The sequence below is a fragment of the Odocoileus virginianus genome, chromosome 20 (assembly GCF_023699985.2).
Source record: "Odocoileus virginianus isolate 20LAN1187 ecotype Illinois chromosome 20, Ovbor_1.2, whole genome shotgun sequence".
Lineage (NCBI taxonomy): Eukaryota > Metazoa > Chordata > Mammalia > Artiodactyla > Cervidae > Odocoileus > Odocoileus virginianus.
The window spans coordinates 26,128,035-26,146,396 of NC_069693.1; the positions used below are offsets into that span (position 1 = coordinate 26,128,035).

Consider the following 18,362-nt stretch of genomic DNA (forward strand, 5'->3'; position numbering starts at 1 on the left):
AGCTCTCTCATTATCACCCACAAAGCCATTAGCCACATTATAAGCCATTTATTCAACAATCCTATACCCTAGACCACTTTTGGCCCCTGGACTAGGCCCTCACTGCTCCTGGCATGGGGACCACACAGCCTGATAAGAGCCACCCAGGGCTCAGAAACCTGGGGCCACAATGTCAGTGGCTATAACCGCTTCATCTGCCGCCGCTCCTGTCGGCGCTGCCGTTTCTCATTGTGCTCTGGCACTGGGGCGCCACTGTCCGCTGTGAACCAGGGGCCCAGGACATTGACCCACAGGAGGTAAAGAGCTCTGCCTGGAGCCTAGGAGAAAAAAGGAAGCTTGAAGCCAGGTACAGGAAATGAAAGAAGAGAAGGCTTAGATGCGCCAGCTCCTCCTCGGGAGTCCCACAACCCACATACCAGGAGCCAGAAGGACCAGATGTAGAGGGAGAAGCAGCTGAGCACCTGCACGATAGCTGTCAGTAGGATCACATCTTTAAGGTGCCTGTGGAGAGAAGGGAAGCTGCAAGGGCCAAAAATAGTACCCGGGGAATTCCCTGGTGGTCCAGCGGTTTAGGATTCCATGCTTTCACTGCTGAAGGCCTGGGTTCAATCCCTGGTTGGGGAACTAAGATCCCACAAGATGCGCAGCAGAGCCAAAAATTTTTACATAAAACAAAAATAAGAGATGGGCCCTAGTTCAACTCCCTTCCACCCTCTTCAAGTTGCAGGCAGCTGTGGGTCTTGGGCTATCTGGGCCCCAGCACCCCAGCCCTGGCGCTGCTCACCTGGGCTGACAGCGGGGGACACTCACTCTGCCATGCCCTGCTCCATGTTGAGATCCATTCCACCATCCACCAGGGCCCCATCCTCAGAGAAGGCTGCCCTTGCCATCGAGCTCATAGAGTGGTAGCTGGCCCCATATACTGCCAGACTAAAGACCAGGGCCATCTGTGGAATAAGAATGGGGGTGTTAAAAGGGCAGCCACTGACCCTATGGGCTTACCCACTTCGCAGGATGGGGGACACTTACCCAGGCCCAAAATGAGGCAGATGAGTAGAAAAAGACCAAGGTCACAAGACAGTAAATGGCCTGTAAGCAGACACAGGATCAGGCTAGGATCAAAAGCTTACTAAACCATGGACCTTCCTTGACTTTGACTCTAGACCAGGTGATGAAAGGAGACAAGTCGTTTCTTACAAGGTTGGGGGAAGAGATCTGCTCCCAGAATATCCAGACACCCCTGACACAGGAAAGAAGCCCCTGTGCATTTAGGATGGGAAAGGCTCAGGTTCATTTGAGACTCACACCCTCATTTTGCTTTTGTTTTTCATTTTGACTATTCAGCACTTTCTCTGCACCAGGATTCTTTCTCATTTATTTGGCTGCACTCGGTCCTAAGTGTAGCATATGGGATCTAGGGAGTCTTAGACACTGGACCACCAGGGAAGTCTCTCTCCTTTATGTTTAACTGGAGTTTTCTTCTGGAGTTTTGGCTGTCACACACCCCCACCACTCCACCCCACCAAACAGAGCTGAGGACTATGGAACCTTGGGTGGGCAAGGAACCAAGGAGGGAGGCACTTACATTAGCCCCCAGTATGATTCGCAGGTAGAACTTCAGGGTCTCTTTGTTCTCCTCAAATATCTGCTTCTTCCCTCTCGTGCCCACTTTTCCTTTGGGCTGCAGAGAGATAATGAGATACCATCAGAACCCACATCAGTCAGGACCTGCCTTAGCCTCCCCACCATTCCGGTTAGCTGAATGGGCTTGACTGGCGTCCCTCTCCGGCCTCTACTGAAGTAAACCCGCTCGGGGCTGACACTATCCTGCCTCAAGCCCCTCAGATCTCTAGCTAGTTACTGTTTGATATCGACGCCCATCGCCCCTCAGGCCCCTCGATCTCTGCAGCCCTGGTACTGTCTGCTACAGACGCCCAGCTCTCTCTGGCACCAGCTCTGGTATGGTCCTGGATGGCCACTGGATGGCGCCCCCCTCCAGCGAAGGTGGGGGGGGGGGCGCTGGATTGACCTATTTCCCTTGAAGCTCTTCTTCTGATTTCAGTCGCCCGATCCCGGGAGCGCTTTGCCATGCGGACCACGCCCTACTCGCCCTCCTTACCGCCATAGTGAGACGCAAATACCCAGCCAAGGAAAGAAGGGAGAGCGACCAAAACCGCACTCAGTAGGTACCACATCGGCAGCACAGACACTTCCGGTGCAGATCCAATACGTCACACCTGGGACGGAAGTTGTAGGTCCACTTCCTTCCCAAGCCCCGCCGTCCAGAGTCGGTGGGACTACGCTTCCCAGAAAGCCTTGCGCGGGGGCGGAGGCAGCAGGGATGCGATGGCGGAGTCGCTGCCGCTGGAGGTGAGAGGAGGCTGCCCTCAGGCCTAGCTCGGGACAGGCCCCGCCTTCGGGGTCCCAGGCTGTGGGGAGGGGCTGTCAGACAGCTCTCCCGGACCCGCCAGTCTGGCGGAAACAACCCGGCCGGGAGATCCCTGGACCTGCAGGCTATGGGTAACGGCCCCGCCGCCTTTGGGCCACTCTATCCCCTTACCTTGGGGGACCATCCTCTCCTTCCCCATCGGCCCCAGGAGATAGCTGCTGTCACCTCAGCGAGGACAGGGCCTCTCTGCCTACCCCTGATCTCTTGAGATGGTCGTCCCTCCCCCTCAGTTCTGGAAGATGTCCGCTGCATCCCATCAGCCCCGAAGGGTAACCGATCTTACCCCCATTTGTCCCTTGGAATGGTCGCTCCATTCCCTTCCCTTCGAGAGACTGCTGCCCCTTCCCATCAACTTCGGGCATGGTCTCTGAGTTCCCTCACCGAGGACAGGCCTGCTCCCCACTTCCTCAGCCCCTAGTAATGGCCATCCCTGCCTCCTTCACCTTCATCTTTCATGAGATGTTTGCTCCCTCTACTTAAACTGGAGGTAGATCACTCTGCCGCTGTTGTCCCGAGACAGATAAGTTTTGTCCCAGTGGCCTCTTGGGATGGCCTCTCCATCCTGTTTGCCCAGAAAGTTGGCAGACCCCTCCCACTGCCCAAGAGAGACAGGGCACCCTTTCCCCATCGGCCTTGGAATGATGTTCCACCTCCAATGAACCCCTGAGATGGCATCCTTTCCCCCTTCTGCCCCAGAGGATATCTGTCCCATCACCATGGATCACAAAGATGACCAGTCATATCTATAGTAGCTCCTTGGGATGGAGTTCCTGGGATGGCCACTCCACCCTTATCACTGCCTCTTCTGTTCCCTCTAGAAAGGCCTTCCCCCTTCTCAACTCAAACACTCATGCTTCCCCCTCTCAGTGAGGACAGGTTTGTTGCCCTCCTTTTGCTCTGGGGTTGGCTACTGAACCCCAGAAGACAGGATGACCACTATCTTACCTCAGCTCAGACAAGTTTTCCTGCCTCCTCTTGGGGATTGGAGCATGGTCAGTTTCAGTCCCCATCAAAGGTCTCTTCCCCAGGCCTAGCCTCCCTGGCCCAGAAGTTGTTCTCGCCAGTCATTCTCCTCTCAGTAATGATCTGTTTTATCTTCCCACCCATTCCTTGAGCAAATCTTTGGTGAAAAGAGAGGTAAAAGACTGTCCATTCTTATTTAATTCAATCCAGTAAGTACTGACTAAGTACCTTCTGTGTACTAGCAATCAGGGAAGGGAAGAAGAGACCAAGTGGGCTGGTGAGGGTCAAGCTTAAGGGCATTCCAGGAAAAAGGCCCACATTGGCAGAAGGAAATAAGAAAATCAACTTGCTGTGTTTGTAGGACACTGGGAAGACTGGCTTGTGGAAGCTCTGGGATCAGGGGTACAGTCAGGCATGGAGGCCTGGCAGTGCTGACTCAGGAGAAGAAATTTTGTCTTGAGGGTATTGGGGAACCCCAAAGGTTTTCATCAGGAATGCACTGAGACTGAAAGCTGTTTCTTAGGAAAATTAACCTTGTTGCAGTCTGTAGAATGATTAGCAAGGATGAACCTGGAGGCAAGGAGATCAGGTGGGAGATGGTGGAAGAAACCCTGGTCTGGGGTGAGGAAGATCTGGGCTACTAAGGTGGTAAGGTTTCAAAGGTAGAATTATTAATAACAGCAATCCAGGAACCATTTATGGACCATCTACTAGGTGTGAAGCATATTATATCTATTAAATTTATATATATATAAATTATAATTTGATCCCTGTCAGAAGACTGTGAGGGCAGCTACTAAAGACTCCTGCAATGCAGGAGACCTGTTTGATTCCTATGTTGGGAAGTTCCCCTGGAGAATGGAAAGGGTGCCCACTCCAGTATTCTTGGGCTTCCCTGGTGGCTCAGATAGTAAAGAATCCGCCTGCAATACGGGAGACCTGGGTTTGATCCCTGGTTGGGAAGATGCCCTGGAGGAGGGCATGGCACCCCACTCCAGTATTCTTGCCTGGGAGAATCCCCATGGACAGAGGAGCCTGGCGGGCTACAGTCCATGGGGTTGCAGAGTTGGACATGACTGAATGACTAAGCACAGCACATAAGACTGTGATCTAGATTTTTTTAATATCCCCACTTTACAGGTGTGGGTTGAGGTTCAGAGACATCACATATCTTGCCTGAGGTCACACAGCTAGGAACTGGTGGAGCTGGGATTTGAATGAGTCTTAAGTAAAGCCTATGCTTTATACCTGTATCTGGAGCAAGGGACAGACGAGCATGAAGAGTATAAAGTTTTATCAGGATCTTCAGGCGAGATGCTCTGTTGGGATTGAAGTTTGGGGGCTGGAAAGTTGGGAGGAGGGGCTGCTTTGGACTGCGGTGAAGGTGATGGTAAAACATTTGGATGAAGAATCCTGTGGACAGTTGGCAATACTAGACTAGCACATGAATGATAAAACAATATGGAATATTGAATTGTTGGTTATTCTTATAGAGGTAATTGTTAAAGCAATGCAAGTGAATTTATTATCCTAGAAAGTGAACAAATTGAAAGACTCAGGTCTGAGCCCTGGGAGCCACAGAAGAATCTAGAAACAGGGCAATTGGAGTGGTGAGTGGAGCCCTAGAAAACAGTGTCACAGAAGTCAAGGAGGGAAGATACCAGAAGAAAAGAATAGTTAATACCAGATTATTCTTGGTCTCACAGGCAGCTCCCTTCCCCAGTCCCTAATAAGTCCTCCACCCCCAGCCTCGTAGAGCATAGGTGGAGTGAGAGCCTTAGCCTACCAGGATGGGTCTTGCTGAGAATTGTAACAGCCGGCTGAGAAGCTGTGAAGAAGACTGAAAGAGTGCAGTCCCAGTGTAACTTCCTCAAGATCAGCACTTGCCTTGCTGTGTTCTAGATCCTATGCAAGACACTTTACCATGATATTTAACTGTCACAGCAACCCACTTAAATCTCACTACAACTGTCTTTTTATAGATAAGAAAAATAAGGCTCAGAGGGGTCAGTTGAGAGAATAAGGATCTAAACTAGGTTCATCTAGTCCCAGTGCCCAGGCCCTTTTTATCAAATTGAGCAGGAAGTTTGATTTTTATCAGAACAAACCTGCATCCAGATGGTGCTCAGCAAAGGTTTGTTCCCAGTAAAGATACGGGAGACTGGAGAGGACAAGTGAAGACTTTCTGAAGCTTAGGATCCAAGATGAGCTAGAAGCCAGTGCTCTAGTCCCCTCTGACCTACTGTGCTGCCAGACAGAGAAGATTTCAGAGGGCCCCACCAGCACTAACAGCCCCAATGCCCTGTCTTTTTCCCTCAGATGGTCACATATATTCTGAGCTTCCTGCCTCTGTCAGATCAGAAAGAGGCCTCCCTCGTGAGCCGGGCTTGGTACTGTGCAGCCCAGAATGCCCTTCGGGAGGTAAGGTGCCTACCCTCACCTAGCCCATTCTCAGTATGTCTCACTTCAGCTTGCTCGTGGCCCTACTCATACATCATCCATCCATTCATTCCTGCATATTTATTCATACATACTTGGCTCTGGGTCCAGTACTGGGACTCTACAGATGAACCAAACATATTCCCCTCCCCTGAGAAGCTCATAGTCTAGTGAAGGAAAAAGACAAATAAGTGAGTGATCATGATGTTGTGTGCTCAGGGCATTGGCATGAAGGGGGCCATGGGAACATTAAGGACATGGAAGGAGACTGGCAGCATCAGGGAAGGCTTCCTGAAGGAACAGGATGAGGAGCATGAAGGTTGGTCTTCAGGACTCAATAACCGCACAGGCGAAGGCATCAAGGTGTGAAATAGTTCAGGAAACGACCACCCAGGTTCGCTATGACTGGAACTTAGGTGTGTTGGAGAGAAGTGGTGGGAGATGAGGCTAGAAAGGGGTCAGAAAGCAAGACAGATGTGCCAGGTGGCATTGCTAGGGCTTTCTCCTGGTTATCATCATGGGTAACCAGGTAACCCATGGAACATTAAAGGAACATTAGGCAGGGGAGTGACATGCAGTGATTTATGTCTTAGACCTCCACAGTGCAGAGTGGACTGAGAGGTGATTCATAGGGAGACAACCCCCTAGGAGGTGAGTGCAGGCATTTGTGCTAGTTGGAAAGGCAAGCAGTAAGAGCCCTTTGTTTCAGTTTTGACTGTCACTGAGGTTGAACAATTTTCTCATTAGTGGACCATTTATATTTCCCTCTTTTGTGTATTTCTGTTCCTTGTCTAATTATTGGGGTCTTAGTATTTTTCTTATTGATTTGTATGAACATTTTATACATTAAAGAAGTTAATCTTTTACATACTTACTGAAATATATTCCTCATATATTTGCCTTTTAAAATTTGATTTGTAGATATGTGTTGTTTATGAGATATACAGGGGTTAAATTTTTGGGTTGTTGACTCTGAACATTCTTTTCTTTATTTCTGCCATTGCTTTAGAGATACTTTGCCTCTTCGGAGATTTGATAAATATACACTCATATTTTGCTTTTTTTTTTTAAATTTCGATTTACTTCTTAGATCAGTTTTAGGTTCACAGCAAAATTGTTTTATGGCTTGAATTTATACACACACACACACACACACACATATATATTTGATGTAATTTATTTTGACTTATGCTGTAAGGTAAGGAGCTAAACTGATTAGTTTTCAAGTAGCCCAAGTACCATTTATGTATAATGGATTGGAAACCTCCTCTGTCACATTTTAAATGAGCGTTTAAGTAGGGTTGTTGTTGAGTTCTCTCTCCAGTGTCATTGAGCCTAGTTTCTAAAGAAATTTGGTTTGAATTTGTTGAAAATATGAAGTATAAAACATCTAAATGGCGAGATCCAGTTGGTAGTTGGACTTCTGAGAGAGGAATTCAAGAGAAAGTTCTGGGTAATAAATATAGATGAAGGTGTCATTTAAGAACAGGTGGAGATTTAAGCCTTGGATCTAAGTCACTTTCCCTGGGGAGAACAAGAGGAGCCCTGAAGAGCAGGCCACAGAGACTGTCCAGGAAGGATACCAGTCCAAAGGCAAGGAGAGGAGGAGGGGCCTGTAGAGAGGCCTCACTCATTCGGATGGTGATGCTACCTCTGTGCCCAAGCACTGTGCTAGGCCCCAGGGCTGGGGCAGACACAGCACTCAGAGTTGACAGTGAGAGAGACACAGCACTGCGCTCAAAATCTTAAGAAAGGTGCATGATGCATACCAAAGATGCAGAGAAGATTCACAGAAGACTTCATGGAGAAGGGGATGCTTGGGTTAAATCTTGAGAGAGGATACATATTTGTTAAGGAATAGGTGAGGGGTCAGACCACCCCCCACCCCCAGAAAAAAAACAGCTGAACCCAGGCATGGAAGTATGAGACAGTGGTCTGAAATTAGCATTCCAGAGCCAGAGTGGGGAGCAGGCATGGGAAAGCTGGGGCTGAAGAAGTAGGCGGGCCCTGAATGCCAGCCGGGAAGCTCAGCTTCCATCCTGTGCAGTGATGAACCACCAAGGCCCCGAAAAACGTGGTCAGTTGCCTTTCGTCACGATCACTCTGTTGACAATACCAAGAGTAGACTGGAGCCAGAGAGATTGAAGGCCAGGAGGAAATGGGAGATGGACTGGAAAGGACCTTGGACGTTGTGGATATGAGGGAGCAGTCTAGGATGATTGCCAGATTTCTGACTTAGGTGATTTGGTAGAAGGCACTGGGAGTTTGGGAGAAGCGGGGATAAGACAGTAAATTCAGATTTGGGCATAATGCATCCCTGTATCTGGAGAGAGGTCCATCAGGTCATGGCTTCCAGTATCTGGTGCCCAGGAAGAAGGTGTGGGAAACAAAGTAGCTGGAATGGCATGAAGTCTGCTGGGGTGCACATGGAGGGAAACTGTGTGTGTGTGTGTGTGTGTGTGTGTGTGTGTGTGTGTGGTGGAATGGAACAATTCATGGGGAACCCACTGGTCCATGGACTGGGTCTTTCTGCTCTTTGATGACCCCAAACAGGGAACAGAGTAGCTGGAATGGCATGAAGTCTGCTGGGGTGCACGTGGAGGGAAACTCTGTGTGTGTGTGTGTGTGTGTGTGTGTGTGTGTGTGTGTGTGTGTGTGGTGGAATGGAACAATTCATGGGGAACCCACTGGTCCATGGACTGGGTCTTTCTGATCTTTGATGACCCCAAACAGGGAACAGGCTAGAAGGTAGGAGAGACAAGAGGGCAGAGTCTCAGAACCCCCAATAGGAAAGAACACCGGGGAGACAGGCCGTATCGAGTAGGCACCATGGCGCAGCAGAGAGGAAGGACACCTGTGGAAGGTCTGCAGGGGAGCCCCCGGATATTGGTGATCTTGCTGGAGAGGGGCTGTTTCTGGGAATGAGGGATTCTGTGGGGACAGTGGTGGAGGGATTAGTGGGCAAAACTGTGGTCAAGAGGTGGCCACAGTGGGTGTGGGCACCCATGTGCTTCCAAGAAGCGTGATAGTAAAGGGGAGGGGTGAGGGGGTTGTAGGATCAAGGGAGGCCTTTGTTAAGACTCTGGGGTGTTTGTGGACTCTGAGGAAGGAGCAGTGGAAAGGCAGAGATTTGGGGATTCTCAGAGGAGAGGGTGGGGACAGGCTCAGTAGGCCAGGAGAAGGAGTCTCCTTGAACCCAAGAGCAGAATAGGGAAGGAGGTTCAGATGGGTCCTGCCAAGGATGGGCTGGTGGATGGGAACAGGGAAGAAAGAGGGCCTTCCCACCTAAGAGCATTGGTTTCTATTTGAAACATATCTGAGAAGGCTGGAGTGAGGGGAGGGAGCTGCAGTAGCATCGGGGGCTTGGAAAGAAGACAAGGGGAGTGAGAAGAGAGGGGCTGTGAGGAGAGGGGAGCCAGTGCAGACAGGAAGGGAGGCTGTGGCTTCCTCGGACAGCACGTACCGAGAGGAGGCCATGGTCTCATCATCCCTGGCTGGGCAGAGGGCCCAGAGAGCAGGTGCACCCACATGATGGGCAGGGCCACGGGGACCCTGATGAGAGGTCATCAGTCAGGGAGGCTTCTTGGAGTCCAGCAAAGGAGGGTGCAGAAGAAGCCAAGTGGGCAGTCAGGCCCCAGGGATGAAGGTGAGACTGGAACAGGAGTGAGGGAAGGAAGAAGAGGAGGAGGCCAGGGTCAGAGTTTGGGATCCAGAGCCTACCATTTTAGCACTGGAGCTTCTCCAGTGAACCCTGAGCTCCAGATAGAGCACTGACAAAGACCCGTTCGGTGACTCTGCAAAGCCCTACTCCACCGCCAGGACTGGGAGCCCTGAGAAGCCAGGCCACAGATACCTGGGCTTCTAGGGCTGACACCACCATGTCCCAGAGAACAATCTCTGGAGCCCTATTGACAGGACCCATCTCCCAGGGTGCAGCCGGTTGAGGAGGTGGTGCCCCAGCTAGTAGATGCTGTGGAAGATTCTGGCTCACCAAGGCCAAGCCGTATGGCTCCAGGTCAGGCTAGGATGCTCAACTTGGTAACTTCTTAATCTCCCTCACCTGCCCCCACTTATTTCCACTTTTTCTCAAATAAGAAGACAGACAAAGGCAGGGCCTGATGTACACCTGGGCTCTGTCCATACCTGGGACTGGGGCGGGGGTGCTGCCACCATGCTGGTCACTGTGAAGATCTCAGGACAGCTCCTGCCCCCTGCTGCCTTCTCGTGCCTGAGGTGTCTATAAAAGCCTCTAGAAATGAGCCCCAAAGTCTGATTCCTCTCTGGAGACCAAAGCCCCTGGGCACCAGGACATATGCTTCCTCAAAGTCCTTCCGGAAAACAGGCATGCTAACTTTGGATCCCTGTGCTGGCAGACAGGAGAGGCATGCTTCTCTCAGATGGCTTTCCAAGTCTGCACACAGGCCTGCTGCCTCAGCTCAGGACTTCAGTAGTTACAACAGAGTCCTGGCCTTTCACAGTCAAGGAACACGTATTGCTTTTAGCAGGTTTAGGGCATTTTTCCAAATGAGTCCGCATTTACTCTTAAGATGCCAGCATAGAAGGGAGGAGACCAGGGGGCTAGTTGGCCCCTCTGCCGAGGCAGCTGAAGCTGGAGCAGGTACCCATGTTATACTCCCTTGGGGCTTTAGAAGCATCTTCCCAGGGCCTGGGGAGGGGGACTTTCCTACACTGGGGTAAAGACCAGAACCCAGAAGGCTGTCCACAGAGGGTAAATATCCCCAACAGGCTGCTCCTGGACTTCTGTATCTGAGTCCCAGGTAGACCACCTGAGTGATGGCTTAGAGGCCGTCTTCTTCCCACCAGGAAAAACTATGGGGAGTAGGGAGGTGGCCTCAAAACTCACCCGGCCCCATAGTTGGAAGTCCTTTAGGCCAGGCCCTGCTCCTTCACTAGGTAGCTCCTGGGGCCACCTGCCAGCCCTGCACTTGGACCCTGGGCTGTTGGTTTACCTTGTGTATAGGAAGGCAGTGGGAGAGGGAGGAACACTGCTGGCAGCCAAGGCTCAGGAAGATAGGGAAAGAAGGAAGACTGAAGGCGGCTGGAGCTGGGGGCTGCGGGGTGCCATGTGACTGGTGGGGGCAGGTGCTGCCTGGCAACCAGCACTGCTCTATACTCCCCCCACCAGAGTTCATTCTACTCATTATGAGATTGGCTCATCTAGCACTGCAGGGCTTTGAAATGGCTGGAGGCATGCTTTACCGTTCCTTTCTTAAAACTATTCTCCCTGACTTTTTCAGTACCCTCCCCAACCTCACACACTGGCATCTTCGCCAGCTCTCCTCAAATCTGAGAGAGGGACCCAGGTCTCTGGCGTCCCCACTCCCCACAGTCTCCTGGTGTCCATGGGGGGATCTATGGGCAGAGCTCCTCTCACCCGTATTGACCATGGGGTCTGAGAACGTGGTTTGACTCCCTGATTCCCGTGAAATTGGTGGGAGCTGGTCTCCCTCTTACCACAGGCTCGTTCCCAGGACGACAGCCCTCGGGGGCTGCTGCTTCTCTGGGGCAGAAGCCAGGTGGGGTCTCCACACCTGGGAATGAGTTCCACCTGTCTTCCTGGAAGAATCCCATTGATAAACATCTTGCAGGGAGCACATATTATGCATCATTTTGAGCTTTCTGGTTCCCTTTTGATGATTTTCTGTGGGGGACAAGCAGGGAATGTCAGCTTGTTCTTCTGTTCTTCCTGTTACTCACTGGACAGGTTTGGGGGGGAGCTTGCTTGTGAAAACAAGAATCTATGAGTATCACTTGCCTGCATCCTGGGCCTTGGTGGGGGTAGAGAAATGGGGCTAGGGTTTCAGAAGCCAAGCCCTCTTCTCCCTCCCCGACAGACCAGTTCCACACATTCCTGTACTTTTTGTCCTTTGGCTCCCTCTATCACAAGATCAGGCAAGGTTCTCTGAAAACAACTCTTACTGGCGGTTCCTCACACTCCTAAACAAGCCAACCTTTCCCCACAACTAGCCCTGAGCTTGCGTCCCCGCCCCACCGGACTCCAGCTCCGTGCTCCCCAAGCTCCGTCCCCAGTTCCTCTCCAGTTGGGCCAACTTCCTCCCTGCCTCTGAAATTTGTTCTCTGAGTTCCTGTCTAGAGAAATAGTACACTTCTCCCTCCTCACCTGCAGGAATAAGACAGACCCTCCAGAGATAAGACCAGGGATCACAAGCGCATCTGGAATCTCCAGCCTAAAGGGCATTCACGTGTGCGCATACACACGCATCCACACACCACACTCACATGCGTAGGCACATTTTTCACTTACACACAAAAGCCGGTTTTGCAAACATTCCTGTGGCCGAGACACTGAGGCCACCAGAGTACCTTGGCCTCACTGCCTGCCCCAGATCTCTGGCATCTGGACCACAGGGCGTTGTGGTGAGCAACACCTGCCGTTGCTTCTTCCCGCCCTCAGCTGCTCTCAGGGCTATTTATATGCTCTTGAGAAAGTGGGGGAGGCTGATTGCTTAGCTAACGCTTAGCTGAGGCCCTGGATTTGGAGTCCGTGGGTCTCAAGGCCACCTTCTGAAAGTCCCCAAAGTTGGGGTCCAGAATGCTTTGTCCTCCTGCTCCCAGGGACCTTTGCTGGCTCTCCTCCAGGCCGTCCCCCAGACCTCCTGTACCTAGCATGCCAAGTCCCCACTCTGGCCCAGCCTCTCCATAGGCACTCAGCCCCGGCCATCACTAACTTTCTGTCCTCCCCTTGTATTCCTCCCCCTTGAGCCCCAGTATGACCCGTCCTCCCTGCTCCCACTTCCCATCAGCACCCCCTCAGGCACATGACACCACAGTGGGTCCCCATTGTTGAAGGGCCCTTCCTGACCTTCCCTTAAACTCTGGCCAGCAAATTGCCACCAGACCCAATGGCTGGCACACTGTGAAGCCAGAGGGCTAACCCCAGGCCCGCTGCTGCCCCGTAGGCCAGCGTGCAGTACAACATCCCTGTGTCATCTGCCTCCCTTCCGGTCATCAAGAGCCTGGGTCTCAGGGGCGTCACCTGCATCAGCCTGACCAACCTGGATGGCTCTCCGGCTTCACTCCAGGTGCTGCAGTCTGTTACCCACCACCTGGGCCCACACCTGCAGAGCTTGTGCCTTGGTGGGGGCAGCCCCACAGAGGCCTCCTTCATGGCTCTGATCCTGGGCTGCCCGGCCCTGCGTATCCTAGACCTCAGTGGCTGCAACAGCCTCTTCACGTCGGGCATGCTGCTGGCTCAGCCTGAGACGGCGCAGCAGGTCCAGCAGGCGCTGAGTGGCCTCCGTGAGCTCAGCCTGGCTAGCCTTCGGGACCTGGCCGACCTCAGCTTCAACCGGCTCAGCAGTTGTGCCCCCTGCCTGGAGCGCCTCTCCTTGGCCTATTGCCACCTCACCTTCCAGCTAGGCCCATCCTGGGGCTCCATTGACCCCCAGGACTCCTCCCCCTCTCAACTCTCCTTCCGTAACCTGCTGCGATTCCTGAAGGAGCGGGCCGGCAGGCTGCACACCCTGGACCTGAGCGGCACTGGCTTGCCGCCCGAGGCCCTGCGGGCGCTGGGCCAGGTGGCCGGGCTGCAGCTGCAGAACCTGAGCCTGCATAGCTGCCGGGACCTCTCCACAGAGGCCGTGGCCGCCCTTTGCCACCAGCAACCAGGCCTTACCTCCCTGGATCTCAGTGGCTGCTCAGAACTGACTGATGGAGCAGTCCTGGCCGTGAGCCGGGGCCTGCGGCACCTGCGGCGCCTGAGCCTGAGGAAGCTGCAGCGGCTGACAGACGCAGGATGCTCGGCCCTGGGGGGCCTGCGGGAACTGCAGAGCCTCGACATGGCTGAGTGCTGCCTGGTGAGAGGGCGGGAGCTGGCCCAGTCTCTGGGCTCGGTGTGTGGACCTCCACCCCCACTGGCCTCCCTCAGCCTGGCCTACTGCTCCTCACTCAAGGTGAGCGTTCCACCCCCTTCCTTCCTTCCTCACCAGGGCCAGGGATTGGGGGAACTGGGAGCCTGGCACCAGGGAGGTGCCCCGTGTTTGTGTCCAAGTCAGCTGGAAGTGGAAAGGTGCCTAGGCAGACGGTGCTGCTGCCCACACTCCTCCCTGCCGCCCCCGTGGTGGGTCCATGCAGAGGGAGGTCCCGGAGACCAGAGGGGCCCAGCCCACGAGGTGACCCACACCTCACAAGTCCGGTGCTTGGTGATCATTGCAGTCTGGGGAGGGGACTGAGGGTGGGTGTTCTGGGGGCAGGGGTGACAGAACCAGGCCCTGGGGAAAGGGGCCCCGAGGTCACATAGCAGTAGTTGCTCAGGAGGGGCCCTGGGGAGGCCATGTGACAAGGGAGGAAGAGGGTCACTTTTGGCTGACGCCGGTCCCTTCAGTAGGGCTCAGCCCTGTCCCTCTGGGTGGTGGTCCTGTCTTAGCAGTGTCGCTCCCTCCCTCTTTAGCAGGTTATTCCTTCAATCTGCAACTGTGCCCAGAGCATTCTTCACCTGAAAAGCATTCAACGTTTCCCCCCAAGTGCCTCTCTTGCCCTACTTCATCCTCACTGTGTCGATCGTGTGTCTCTTAAGCACTCTCTCTAGAGGCCCATGTTCCCATGTCTGCATCTCTACAAAGCAGCTTCCTCTGTCCTGCCCTTAGTTCTTACCCCCCCCCCCCCATCCCCCAACCACTCCTGGCAGGTGGCAGCTCTGCTGTATGTCCTCCCAGTCCTAGAGGGAGTGTACCTGGTTGACTGGTGCTGGGACCACAGAGAGGGTGAACGCCTTAGAGATTTTCACCTACATCCTTCCCACACCAGCCAGTCTAGGTATTTGTCCTTCTCCCTGTGTTCCCCCTTCTCAGCCCATCACATCCACTGTGACACACAGCGCAGGAACACTGATGCACCCTTCCGTGGGCCCTGTGACAGTTTCCTGTTGCCTGTGGGGCTGTAACTTTGGGCAGAACCTTCCTGGGACCCCTCCCTGCCTGAGCAGCAAGAGCTTCCTCCCACAGCCCCACCAAGAGCTGGAGCACTGGGCCTCCAGCCCCAAGGACCCCTCTTCCTAGCCACAGGGCCTGCTCATGCTCCAGGCCCCGTGGGAGCTGGACCTCATAGCCTGCCACACCTGGTGGCACAAGCAGCGGGCACCTCCCCATCACCTGCTCCCTTTTCCACTTCCCTCGTAGGATGCCTCGGTGCTCTCCCTGATCCCAGCGCTGGGCCCACGCCTCAGGGTGCTAGACTTGTCCTCCTGTGTGGCCCTCACCAACCAGACCCTGCAGGCCATCTGCACCTACCTCACCCACCTCTCAGTCCTACGCCTGGCCTGGTGCAAGGAGCTTGGTGACTGGGGGCTCCTGGGGCTGGGGGAGCCCATCAAGGCACCTTCGCAGGAGCCTCAGGTGTGAGACCCTCGAAGTCATGGTGGGCTGGTGGGGGTACCTGGGCTCAGCTGCCCTCCTTCGTCCCTGTCCGGCAACAGTTGAGGGCCAAACTCAGGAGGAACCTGAGCAGCAGGAGCTTCCTCCCGCAGCCCCACGAAGAGCTGGAGCACTGGGCCTCCAGCCCCAAGGACCTCTTTCCCCAGCCACAGGGCCCCTCCCTGCTCGTGCTGCAGGCCCTGCGGGAGCTAGACCTCACAGCCTGCAGCAAGCTGACTGATGCCAGTTTGACCAAGGTGTGAGGCTGGGGGCGTGGATAGGCCTGGGACTGGAGCTTTTTGCTTGAAACAAGCGTTTTTCTCATGGGCTTCTGCTGGATGTGGCATTTCCTCTGGCTGGGGGTGGGGGAAGCTGGAAGGGCTCCAGGGCCTCGTTACCCTCCCCATCCCTACTGCATCCTCGCAGGTGCTCCGGTTCCCCCAGCTGAGGCAGCTGTCACTGAGCCTGCTGCCAGCACTCACAGACAAGGCCTTGGTGGCTGTGGCCAAGGGCTGCCCCAGCCTGGAGCGCTTGGCGCTGAGTCACTGCAGCCTCCTCAGCGACCACGGCTGGGCGCAGGCGGCCAGCTCCTGGCCGAGGATGCAGCACCTCAACCTGTCCAGCTGCAGTCAGCTCACGGAGCAGTTGAGTGTATCGGGGGCTGCCTGCGGTGGGGGCTGGCTGGGCCTGGGCCGGGTCAGGTGCTCACCCGGCGGCTTCCCTGCAGAACTCTGGATTCCATCGGGCAGGCGTGCAGGCAGCTGCGGATGGTAGATGTGGCCATGTGCCCCGGCATCAGCATAGCCTCCGTCAGGCGCTTCCAAGCCCGACTGCCTGAGGTGACCTGCATCCAGTCCCGCTTCGTGGGAGGGGCAGACCTGACCCTAACACTCTGAGGCCAGATCAGTGACCAGTGGCTCAGCCTCTGTCATCTCCAGCATCCCTGGTCCTGGCCTCTGGACCTGGAGTTTGACTCAGCTCCCTCTGCCCCTCTCTGTTACATGCCCCAGAGGGCCTTCCCCAAACTAGAAACCCCTTCACTGGGTCTGAGAGTGGGATGATACCAGGACAGCCTACCAGGCTTCTTGCCTGCCTGCCCCACAGCCCACAGGAACCTTCTCCAGCTACATGGCACTGCCACAGGCCCCCGGAAATGCCAGATCCTGCTCGCCTGTCCAGGCCTGGGTCCAGAGGCCAGGCCATTGGTGGGCTGGGTCTGATGCTGGAAAGAGTGGACCCTGGCACCTTTTGTTCCACCCACTTCTCACACTGAGGCCTGTGCCCAGCCTTGTTCCCTATAGCTCTCCCAGCCCCCCACCAGCACTGAGTTTTAGCAGCTAAGCCACAGTCTTTGTTGTATACCCAAGATTAAAAATTCCAGATCTTTCTTCCTTGTCTGAAGTTCTCAGACCAAAGGGCCCCTCCCCACCTCAGTGAAGCGGCCCAGCCCAGCCCAGCCCAGGGACAATGTGTAGGAAATGCCAGAGGGACAGACAGCTTCTTTCTCACACCTGGCCCAACAGGTGCCCCGAGCAGGTCCTAGCTTCTTCCCCACATGGTGGGAGATGCCAGAGGCTTCTCCCGAGCATGAGCCCTGGCACATGTCCCACAGCAAAGCCATGTCCATGTGAAGATCCCAGGAGCATAGAGAGTAAGGATGGTTGAGTCAATGGGGTTTTTCAGTACTTACACATAAGACACAAGAGAGAGCATCTCTGGGTAGGAAAGGTCATTAGAGGTCCAACCTTCTAAAACAGAAAGAAGCTCCTGGGTCTAGGAGCCCAGGGGAGCATGAGCTTAGCCTGAAAAGTCAAAGAAAGTGAAAGAAATCAAGTCAGTGAAAGAAGAGGGAGGAAAGGGGACAAACAGGCAGAAGGGACCTGGGGAGGTGCACGTGGGCAGGCCAGAGTTGGGGCTGGGTAGGGGGTTCCCAGCTCCCAAAGTGAGCAGGGAGGATGCCAGCTTGAATCAAGCATCAAGAGCTCTGTAAGCTACGGGCACTCTGTTGAAAGGGGTAAACCATGGCATGTCTGCATCCCAGCTCAGTTCTGTTCAGTCATGGTACCATGACTGTTATCCACAGACAACAGGGAGACACGGGAGAAACAGGAGGGGGTGATGTGTGTGTGTAATCAGGTCAGTTTCCTGTTTGAGAAAGCAGTTGGAGTAGGTGGTATTGAGAAGACTGGAGGGCAAGGCAGGAAGCAGGAAGTCAGGAGGTTCTTGCTAAGATGATGGTGGCCTGTACAAGCGACTGGAGACATTGAAAAAGAACTGAAGGTATCAGGAGATGTAACTGCATCTGGGTGATACATTTTTCACCTTGAACTCAACAGGGACTATTCTAAGTGGGATGGGAAGTCTGAATACAGGAGTGGGCACGTGGGGCCCTAGATGCCCAAGTAAGAAGCATAGCTAGGGGGTGGGAAGCAAGTACTCCCCCGGAACATTCTTCAAGGGAGGTGCCATACCATCAGTTTCTAGGCAACGTGGTGATGGTTAACACTTAAAGATATTTTGAGGAGGCACTGGGAAGGAGAGGTAGTGAGAGGCATGAAGATCAGAGGGTGATGGCTAGCAGCTTCCAGCCTGTCTGTGGGTCCTGGGGGTGGGTGTGCTCCTCTCTGCCTCAGAGGCTTGGGGTCCATGACCACAGCCTCTGAGCTTCGCCTCCAGCTGGCCTATCTGTGGCTCCCACCCCACCCATGCTGCTGCAGATGAGTTTTAATCAGAACGCAGGCTTCTTGCACTGAATTCCATCTTGTCGGAATCAGCCTACATCCTCCCACTGGCCTGGCGGACACCTACGGGAACCCTGAGTTTGCCCTTCAGCACAAAGCATGCCCAACTTCATGTCTTTCCCTTCAAGTCTCTCGAAAGCAGGCCTTTGGGACCCACAGAGGACACAGGAAGGGCCAGGCAGGGTGGAGAGCTAAGCTCAAACTGTCTGGAGCCTTCTGGAAATATGGCTCCCAAACTAGGCCCCTGCTAAAATTGGGGAAATACTTCCTACCCTGCCATCTCTCCCTCATCTGGCTGGCTTCCCCAGACCTCTCTCAGCTGGCGGCCCCCAGACTACAGCCCATTCTGCTCTGCAGGGCTAGCAGAGGGTGGGCTGA

The 18,362-nt window shown here is 54.1% G+C and overlaps 2 protein-coding genes across 3 annotated transcripts; one reads left to right on the forward strand and one right to left on the reverse strand.

The window, feature by feature from the left end:
* Positions 1-28: 28 nt before the first annotated feature.
* Positions 29-11,019, reverse strand: TMEM208 (transmembrane protein 208). 2 transcript variants are annotated; one of them, XM_070451188.1, is made up of 7 exons: positions 10,822-11,019; positions 2,191-2,364; positions 1,586-1,681; positions 1,030-1,089; positions 811-947; positions 417-501; positions 29-317 (listed from the first exon to the last, which is right to left on the reverse strand). In XM_070451188.1, the coding sequence occupies exons 1-7, from the start codon at positions 11,011-11,013 to the stop codon at positions 180-182; spliced, it is 882 nt and encodes a 293-aa protein (XP_070307289.1). In that variant the 5' UTR covers positions 11,014-11,019; the 3' UTR covers positions 29-179. The 2 variants fall into 2 exon arrangements, with proteins under 2 accessions (XP_070307289.1, XP_020740553.1); XM_020884894.2 differs by lacking the exon at positions 10,822-11,019 and having other exon boundaries at positions 2,120-2,235.
* On the forward strand, positions 5,752-16,630 carry LOC110131924 (Leucine-rich repeat-containing protein 29). The gene is made up of 6 exons (XM_020884895.2): positions 5,752-5,833; positions 13,469-13,785; positions 15,010-15,225; positions 15,357-15,500; positions 15,670-15,887; positions 15,971-16,630. Exons 2-6 carry the CDS (start codon positions 13,672-13,674, stop codon positions 16,137-16,139), a joined length of 861 nt encoding a protein of 286 aa, XP_020740554.2. The 5' UTR covers positions 5,752-5,833; positions 13,469-13,671; the 3' UTR covers positions 16,140-16,630.
* The last annotated feature ends 1,732 nt before the right edge of the window (positions 16,631-18,362 follow it).